Below are 9,446 nucleotides of genomic sequence, written 5' to 3'. Positions count from 1 at the left end.
TTTTAAATGACCAGCAGGCAGTCAGTCTCAGATTTATTTATAATCAGCTATAGGCTATACTGTACATAAAGTATAGGATTTTTTTTCACTGCAATTTGATATAATGTTATGGCCAAGTTTTTTTTTTCCTGTTGTGTTCCGGGTCAATAATGCCCAGGCTCACAACATTTATCACCGCAAAGTCCTGGTCAAAGTTGATGGAAAGCAATGCTGGGTGGTCTATTCTGGCCCTTAAACCACTGATGTGACCATGTTGCATAGGCTGTGATTCATTATCCTCACCAGAGCAGCTAGGCTCAAATGAAGCTGAAATTATACCGTAGACGGCCTATCACTATTCTTAGTAAAATATTTTGAATGCCTTAGATGAGGTGACCTTTACAACGCTAGACTGGAGCTGACACTGTAAGACTGAGCCTTACGGTTCTGCTCTTGAATAATAAGATGCATGGTGTTCCGACTCCATCAGGCAGAAATCAGTTTCAAACTTTTGACAAAAAGTTCTATGCCCATACTTTGTCTATCAATCTAATTTTTAAACATAGTCCATTACTAATTAAAATCATCCAGACTGATTTTTATGCTTCACTCTCTCTGTCTTGAACTCATTGATCCAAGCCCTGTAGACCCCATTTCTAGTAGATTCAAAATCTCTTTTATCTGTCCATGCTTTTGTCGTCATATCCCATTCAAATCTCTGTTGTCCCAACTATTTGTACGATTAGAGTATATTTTCAATGCAGTGTTCTTTGATTTAGTGTTGTAGTATTCTTTGATTTAGTGTTGTACAACTGCAAGGTTGTAAACCCAAAAATGAGTTGCAAGTCAGTTCTTGCTGTGAACAGCAGGGGAAAACCATGCGATCAGTGAGATCTTTTTTAAAAATACCAGCACCAGTCTACATCCTCTCCAGAAGCCTGCAGTCGGTAAATGAGCAGCAGCTCGTGGGTCCCATCACAGAGAGGCACAAAACCTCTCTCAGGGACGTTTTCTTTCACCGTATCCTGTTGGTGGAATGACTTGCCTAACTCCATCCGAATCCCTCACAATCTACAAGAAACAACTGAAAACTCATCTCTTCCGTTAGCATCTAACTTCCTTATAATAATAATGATGATGATAATAATAATAAAAAAAAAAAATCTATGCCTTCACTTTTTCTGTTCTCTTATTATCCTCCTGTCCTAGCTTTTTACTATTTTAAACAATGACCGAAACCTTGTATTACGGCACTTCTCGTTTTTATTGCCATCTTATGATAAATCACTTGTTGTATTCCTCAAATGTAAGTCACTTTGGATAAAGGCCTCTGCCAGATGAATAAATGTAAATGTAAAATAAAATAATACTTTTATTCAGCAAGGATGCATTAAATTGATCAAAATTGTTAGTAAAGACATTCATGATGTTACAAAATATTTCTATTTCAAATAAATGCTCACAGTTTCAAAATCACGGTTCCCACAAAAATACTATGCAGCACAACTATTTTCAACTTGAATATTAATAAGAAATGTTTCTTGAGCACAAAGAACTATTAGATCAGCATATTAGAATAATTTCTGAAGGATCATGTGACATTGAATTCTAAAAAATCTTACTGACCCAAAACATTCGAATGGTAGTGTATACAAAATAAACAGTGTTTTTTTTTATGTTTCTTTCTAAGGGCCAAAAAGAATGTCAGTTCCAAGAAATCTTGGCTAGCATTATGAATGGACCACAGGGAAAAAACATGTTTAAAAAGTTTAATTTCTTTCAGTTGTGAAAAATTTATATTAGACTCTTGAAGCATACAGGAAAAAAAGTTTAATCAATACCTTTTGTCTTTTTTATCACTACTACTACAAAAACAAATCCATCTAAATGATGTAAAGATTCTTTTCTTAGAAACTTAATCGATGTTCCTGTAAAAGGCAGACTCATGCTTGGTCATTAGCAATACAGAAAAGACAGAAATCACATCTGCTCATTTCTAAAGAGCCGCTCTCATTCTGTCTGTCACAGCCAGAGTTCATTACTTCATCATAACTGACTCCGCATCTTTGTGTCTGCTGCAGCTGAGGCTGGTGTGACCATTCTATAAACCAGTTATATAAGTGAGTTCACACCTTTGTATATTATCTGAAAATGGATTTGCATCTGTTTGTCCAGTCTTCACTTCGAAGTTCAGAATTCTGCGGGATTGCGATGGAAAAGACTCGAGCGGTGAGTCGCCTGTCTGTGAGAGCACTGATGCATCGAATGTTCCTCGGGATGAAGATGGGGACCTGGATGTGGTGAGGAGGCCCAGATACACCAGCTGTAACAGGGATGCAGTATGTCCCATTATCCTCAGTCAATCCACAGCGACACTGACCGACGAGGAGGAAGATTCTGAGGAGGAGGATGGTTCCCGTGACATCATTAAAGTTGGTGAGGGTTGTGTTAGAAATGTATGGGATTTAATGGATTTGTTCTGTCACATTGTATGATTTTAAACACCTAAATGTGTTTTAAACAGAGCATACTATGGCAACACCTCTGGAGGATGTAGGGAAACAGGTGAGGATAGTGACGAAGGGTGATTATGCCGTACATCTACTCTGCTACATTGTTCAAAGTTGTGTCGTTTGTCATTGCAGATCTGGCGTGGTGCTTTTCTATTGGCCGATTTCATCCTGGTACAAGCAAGCATGTTCAAAGGCGCCACTGTCCTTGAGCTTGGAGCTGGAACAGGACTGACCAGTATTGTCATGGCAATGGTGGCAAAAACAGTGTACTGCACAGGTGGCAATTTAATTTAAGTAATTTAAAGTAAAATGTGCCTTTGAAACATTTTAAAACTAGCAAAAATAGAGAATAATGCATCAGAGATTGTCCATGCTGATGATCCCCTTGCTGCTATACATTTTCACATATAAAATCTGGAGGATCATGTGACACTGAAGACTGCTGAAAATTCAGCTTTGCCATCACATGTTTTGAAATATATTCAAACAGAAAATGGCTATTTTAAGTTGTAATGATATTTTGCAAAATTACTGTATTTTTTATCAAATAAATGCAGCGTTGGTGAGCATAAGAGACTTCTTTCAAAAAAATCTTCTCAACCCTAAGCTGCCCTCGACTAAAGATTTTTCTGGTCGACTAGTAGTCGTTCATTTTAAGCATTAGTCGACTAATCGCGCGTTTATTAATAAACCATTTAAATCATGCTAATGAGCCTTTAATTGCTTACATATCCTAATAAGCACTCAAGCGCATGCATAAAGCTTGCTAAAGCACACCAGCAGAAGTAATGATGATGAATGTGTCAGGGAAAAACAGTTGGATTAAACTACATTCACATTGTAATAATCTATTGATAAACTAGTGTTTTCGGCTTAAGAGATGAAGTCGGCGACACTGACTCGTCATCTCCACACTGGATGCGCCTGCATGCAAGTTTCATACGGATTACATAATCTAAGAATATTTGTTTTTTTTTCAGAGATTCGAAAGATGTATTACTCTTATCTGTATGACCAAAATGACAGTATTTTAAGAGCAAGTGACCGCACCGGCGCCTCCACCTGTCATGTTGTGAGCGCGATACTGTTCAGACACTTGAATAGCGCACATTTTTCTAGGTTAACATTAGATTGAGCGGCCAATATAAAGTTTCTACTACTTACATATTTCAGATGATAAGTCATGTTTGAGGTCGATGAATGATAGGTGAGCGTTTGAATGTACTGTATTACCACAAAATCCAGCCGTTAACGATCTGTCCGTCACAGACTGCGTGAAATTAATTGTTTATTATTCTTTCCCCAAAATTGCAGAATTGTAAATGGTTAACACATTAACCTGTAGAGTTCTAAACAAATATTTTGTAAAATCTTTTTGCTAGCATACCCATGAACATCTGAAAAATCCACTTTTGTCAAAGGATGTTTCAGTAGACTTTTGGAAGTGGTGTGGATGCAGTGATTACTGTTTTTTTTCTTTCTTTTTTCTTGATTGCTGCCATTTCAACCATTTGCTTTTTTCTGTAAGTTTCTGTAATACAGCCAGGTTTCGTTGGAAATAATTTCCTTTATTAGAGCAGCATCACTGGATTGATGTTCTCAGACCAGTGGAAGCAGATAGAGCCATCATTTTAAAGAGAGAGAAAAGAGCTTGGAAAGACAATAAAATACACCCTTATCTTCAAAGCTTCTCTTTATAATGGTCCGAGGCCACAGAAAAAATACACAGGCTTGTAGATTTTACACCCAGATGTTATTCGCAAGAGACTTTTGTTGTGTGCAGTATTATTGTGTTAAATTATGAATTGATGTTTGTGTCAGTGTATGCTAGCAGGATATGGACAAAAGCTGTTTCTATTTATTTATAACTTCAGTATTGAGTAGACTGGAGAGGCCAGTGGTTTGATTGCTTTGTGCGGATGGTGTCACAGTATTCATTAACACACTCCCTCCTCCTGTGAGCTTTGTGCTGGACCTTTTCTAAGTCCTCTTATTATTTCACTCTGCCACTGTACAGAGAATTACAACAGATTATTGTGGCTTGGTAAAGAACTAGCAGGAGATTTAAAGGCACAACTAGATTATGATTAAGAACTGATTTGATAAATATTTCTAAGTTTCAGAAAGAAATGTTAATGCAAATCAAGCATGAACTGGATTAAAAGGCTTCATAGTCCACAAACACATTGGGCACTAGGGATGCACCAATATAAAAATTCTAATCGATACCAATTAGCTGATAATTATTTTTACGTCATGGCCAATAACCAATTAATGACCAATATCAAAATGCCATACTATTTTGTCTAATTGAAAATACAACACTGAAAACTGAAATATTGTATGCGAATCCTATTTGAATTGGCAAAATAACATTATAAATGTACAATATGAAAAATGGATATTCGTTTTAAAATTTGCTAAAGATAAAGAGATCTACCTGTGTTTTCAATTGTTATTTTGCATTAATTAAATAAGACATTAATGTCTTATGTTTAACATTATTATTTTTATTTTTATTTAAAAGAAAGAAAGAAAATTAAACATTTTAAATGAACTTTAAGTGTCCGTTAGATGGCAATCTACATGTAAAAATAGGGAAAATGATCATGCACAATTAAGTATCCAATACAGGTTGGGTCAGGTTGTCCATGTCCACACATTGCGTTGTCGACTTTCTCAAACCTGATTTAGTCTCTTGTTTAATTTTACACCAATAATGAACACATTAACATGTCACTGTTATGTAATTCTCACACTAATTTGTTTTCAGTCTCATTCAGTATAATAGTGTCATCTCTTTCTTTTCAGTAGTCTTTTAAACCGCACTGGTGTGTGAATTAGTCACAGTACATTTCAAAACATTTTCGCTTTGCGATTGGTTTCAGAAGATAAAGAGAGCTTGTTTTGGATGGAAGAAGTTTTTTTTTCATTGTTAGCTCACTAAATGAAAACATCTTTGTGTTTTGCAGATGTTGGTGACGACCTTCTGAGCATGTGTCAGAGAAATGTGACTTTGAACAAGCAGCACTTTGAACCCCAAGGTAAACATTAACAACATATCAGGATGTTAAGCAGCACTCACTCATTGACGACAGCTTTTAGGGCCCTTTTCATGTTGATAATGTGTAGAGAGTGCCTGTGCGTGTGCTCCTCTGTTTTGTGCCGCCATAACTGTGTAAATGAGAATTTGAATTTAAATTGAATTGAATTTATAGTTTGAATTTAACAAAGCAGGAGTGTGGAAGAAGCTTGTGGAAACAATGGTTCCTATGAAAACGATTTTCCTCAGTTCATTTTTGTACTTTATTTATGTACTTGATCAGGGCTGAAGTCAAAGTGTTTGTCTGAATGTTCTCCATAATATATGGTGAAGCTGAAACTAGATTTTCACATTTTCTGAAGAAATCGAAGGTAGTGCTTAAGCTTGCAAAAGTCACCACTGAGTTGTTGCTAAGTGGTTACTGAGGCATTCAAAGTGGTTCTTGATGGGTGCTACTGTAGGTGGTATTGTTCATTTGTGAGGTCCTACTTCAAGTGGGACATAAAGTTCCCGCTAGGGGCTACTAGCTGTAGGTTGTAAGATCCCAGTAAAGTGATGTTTTGTTACAGAATGTGACATTGAACTTTACACAGTTATTGAACTAAACTGAACCAACACTGTACTGACTTGGAACTAAATAAGTCTTGTAAAGAAGTCTTGTTAGAGCTGCTTTACAGCAGAATCTGGATTTGATGAAATTTGCATCATTGATTTTGTTATTTTCCTGGTTATTACTGTGAAGCTGCTTTGAGACAATCTGAATTGTATAAAGCACTATAAAAAAACAAGGTGACATGTAATCAAGAGCTGTGTTGAAAAGCCATGAATTTCAGTGATGTTTGATGTTTTAAACTTAAATTTAAATAAATGAAATTTCCATTGAAATACATTAATAATAACTAAATAAAATTATTGTATTCAAATATGTAAATATTTAATATACAGGAACTAAATACTAATACAGCTAAATGTAACTGTTACATATTTTTATTTCTTTTTTGTGTGCGTGTGTGTGTGTGTGTGTGTGTTTAAACCTGCTGTGCACAAGTGATACTGGGCAACATACACTGCAAAGTTTGCCATTTAAATTGATTTGATGCTGAGCAGCATCTAAGAGCTCATTTATTCACTTAAAGGGGTCCTATTATGCTTTTTCACTTTTTCAACTTTAGTTAGTCTGTAATGTTGCTGTTTGAGCATAAAAAAGATCTGCTAAGTTACAAAGCTCAAAGTCCAATTCAAAAGGAGATATTTTATTTAACAGAAATCACTTTTCAAAAACTACAACGAACGACTCGTTTGGACTACAAAGCATATTTTCCAGGATTTGTGATATCACAAATATCGACGAATGGGACGAGACCTGGTTGAATATATTATAAGGAGTAACGATATGTTTTATGAAATGTAGTGAAGTAAAAAGTACGATCTTATGCTTTGGAATGTAGTGAAGTAAAAGTAAAAGTTACTCAAAATAAAACTACTCCAGTAAAGTACAGATACTTGAAAAATGTACTTAAGTACAGTAACGAAGTAAAACTACTCCGTTACTGTCCACCACTGGACGTCACGGACACTACGTTCATGTTTTTATACAGTCTATGTGTAAAACATGAGCTCACTGGTGTAATCCAATCAGTCTGCCATTTTATTCAAACCATCACTCATGGTAAGAGGCTTCCGTATATACTTTTTTTCCCCTTTCCTTCATCTTTTGATTTCCCTTCTATACATCCAACAGAGAGCGAAATAAGGGTGCGGCAGCTGGACTGGATGGCAGATGATTTCTGCACAGGTAAGAATTCAAGGAGAATCAGGTGTGAGATGCTAATTGGTGTGGTTTAGAGCCAGACCTGAGATCGTAACATGGCCAGTTATACCTATTAGAGCTGCGCAGTCTCCTCACCTCCTGTTGAATCCATTTGTAAGTGGGAAGTAGAGTCTATCTAAGGGCAGTTGACACAGTATAATACACAGGGCTTCCTCACACTCATAATACCAGTGATGCTGACTTGTGCACTAGGACTTGTGAAAGTCAACGTGTGGTTGTCATCTCATTTGCCCTCATATTTCAACTCTCCCCAGACGCTGATTTGGAGTTCTGCTGGACCGACGCAGAAATAGTGGACTTATATGATAATACCACTTTTGTGATCGCGGCAGATGGTAAATTTGTTTTCCATAATTATACAATGAATTCATTGCCTTAAAAACTGCCACAGACTGGAGAGACTAATAACATAATGAATGAATAGACGAAGGCACTCTCAGTGAGCATGATGAAAGCTTGAATTCTATTAATTAGTTATTTGTTAAGGATGTTTTTGTACTTCCCCTCCCTTCAGTGTGTTATGATGACAATCTTACGGACGCTCTGTTCAGAACATTATACAGACTTGCGAGCAACATGCGGCACCCCAGCACAACCTACATATCCATAGAAAAGAGGTAAGAACGGCCTATTACTAGCCCCACCAAGACATTCAGATCACTTATCTCATTTGTTAGCATTCATCATTGTAACTGTCAACAGTAATAAATTACATTTAAATAATATAAAAAAAGGAATAAATTAAATTACAAATTAAAATATTAGTACACAAATAATAAGTAAGTTTGTATATATTAGGAAGAACATCAAATGCAATCAAATAGAAGCTATTATATATTTTGCTTGAAAAAAATATTTAATAAATTAAATATAAATACAATGATTAGTGCATATATAATAAAATAAAACATTTAGAGTACATTAGAAAAAACAACCACAGTGATGAAATATTAGCTACTATATAGTTTGTTAGATTTAGTTATAGTTTGTTTTTTATTACATTTTAATTAGTACATAAAATAAATGAAGTTTGTATATATTAGGAAAAACATCTATTTAATTATTCAAATCATTCAATTTAAATTGAATTATTAATACATATTTAATAAAATAAAATTATAAGGCTACATGAGGAAAAACAGCCACTGTCCTGAAAAATGAGCTGTTATATATTTTGTTTGATTTAACAATAATAAAATATATATAATAATAATATATTTATATATATTATATATATATATATATATATTATAATATACATTTAAATAAATACAAATAAAATTGGTATTTAAATAAAATAATTGGTATACAATGGGAAAAGCATTGACGTAATATAATTAAATATTGTTTTGCTTGAATGTTTTTCTTAAATACATTCAAATATATTAAAATAAAATGATTAGTAAATAAATACTAAAATAAATAAAACAATTTGTATACATTAGGAAACGTGTGCTTTAATATAATCAAATTTGAGCTATTATGCATGGTTATTCTCAATTTGTCCATAGTCTAAGAATGATGCTTTTGGGGCTAACAAACCCATGCTAACCAAGAAAAACCTTGACCTCTTGTCCCAGTATGATGGTTTCTATATTTCCGCAGATTAAACTTCACTCTGAGACACATGGACGTGTCCTGTGAAGCTTATGATCACTTTCGCCACTGCCTAGACCAGTTACAGCAGATGACAGATGGAAAGATGAATTTCACGCTAGAGCCTGTGAAGAGCTCCTTTCCTCAGTTCTTTCAGTATGAAAGGGTGGAACAGCTGGTGAGGAGCACTTGTCTGCATTTATTTAGTAATTCAATTGTTTCTTTGAATATGTATCATATACAATAGTAGTCAATTATTTGTTTGCTTGTTCTGATCCCTTCAAGCATGCTGTTGTTACTGCCTTTAGGGGGAGCTGTGCATGCTTGTAGTAGATACTGTGTTCTGATTAACTGTTAAAAACATGTCATCATATATTCTCTCCTCTGCAGGAACTTTGGAAGGTGACGGCAGAAAGACTTTAATATATAGCACCAAAGGTTTTAAGTTTCCTTTTAACACCAGGATTTATAATGTTTGCAGAAT

At 34.9% G+C, this 9,446-nt stretch overlaps 1 protein-coding gene across 2 annotated transcripts in view; it reads left to right on the top strand.

Annotated features, from left to right (window-relative positions):
- LOC107685927 (methyltransferase-like protein 22) overlaps nucleotides 1-9,446 on the top strand; it is an 11,786-nt gene extending 2,340 nt beyond the window's left edge. For both annotated transcript variants that reach the window (XM_016482687.1, XM_016482686.1), the window contains exons 3-11: nucleotides 2,155-2,415; nucleotides 2,504-2,544; nucleotides 2,625-2,769; nucleotides 5,465-5,536; nucleotides 7,277-7,330; nucleotides 7,621-7,701; nucleotides 7,881-7,983; nucleotides 8,972-9,140; nucleotides 9,353-9,446. In XM_016482687.1, coding sequence (XP_016338173.1) covers nucleotides 2,155-2,415; nucleotides 2,504-2,544; nucleotides 2,625-2,769; nucleotides 5,465-5,536; nucleotides 7,277-7,330; nucleotides 7,621-7,701; nucleotides 7,881-7,983; nucleotides 8,972-9,140; nucleotides 9,353-9,385 — 959 coding nt within the window. In that variant the 3' untranslated portion in view covers nucleotides 9,386-9,446. The remainder of the gene's footprint in view (nucleotides 1-2,154; nucleotides 2,416-2,503; nucleotides 2,545-2,624; nucleotides 2,770-5,464; nucleotides 5,537-7,276; nucleotides 7,331-7,620; nucleotides 7,702-7,880; nucleotides 7,984-8,971; nucleotides 9,141-9,352) is intronic.

Source organism: Sinocyclocheilus anshuiensis, unplaced genomic scaffold, assembly GCF_001515605.1.
Source record: "Sinocyclocheilus anshuiensis isolate Anshui unplaced genomic scaffold, SAMN03320099.WGS_v1.1 scaffold701, whole genome shotgun sequence".
In the NCBI taxonomy this organism is placed as follows: domain Eukaryota; kingdom Metazoa; phylum Chordata; class Actinopteri; order Cypriniformes; family Cyprinidae; genus Sinocyclocheilus; species Sinocyclocheilus anshuiensis.
Note: the sequence above shows the minus strand (reverse complement) of the source record. Positions and strands in the feature narration are given on the sequence as shown.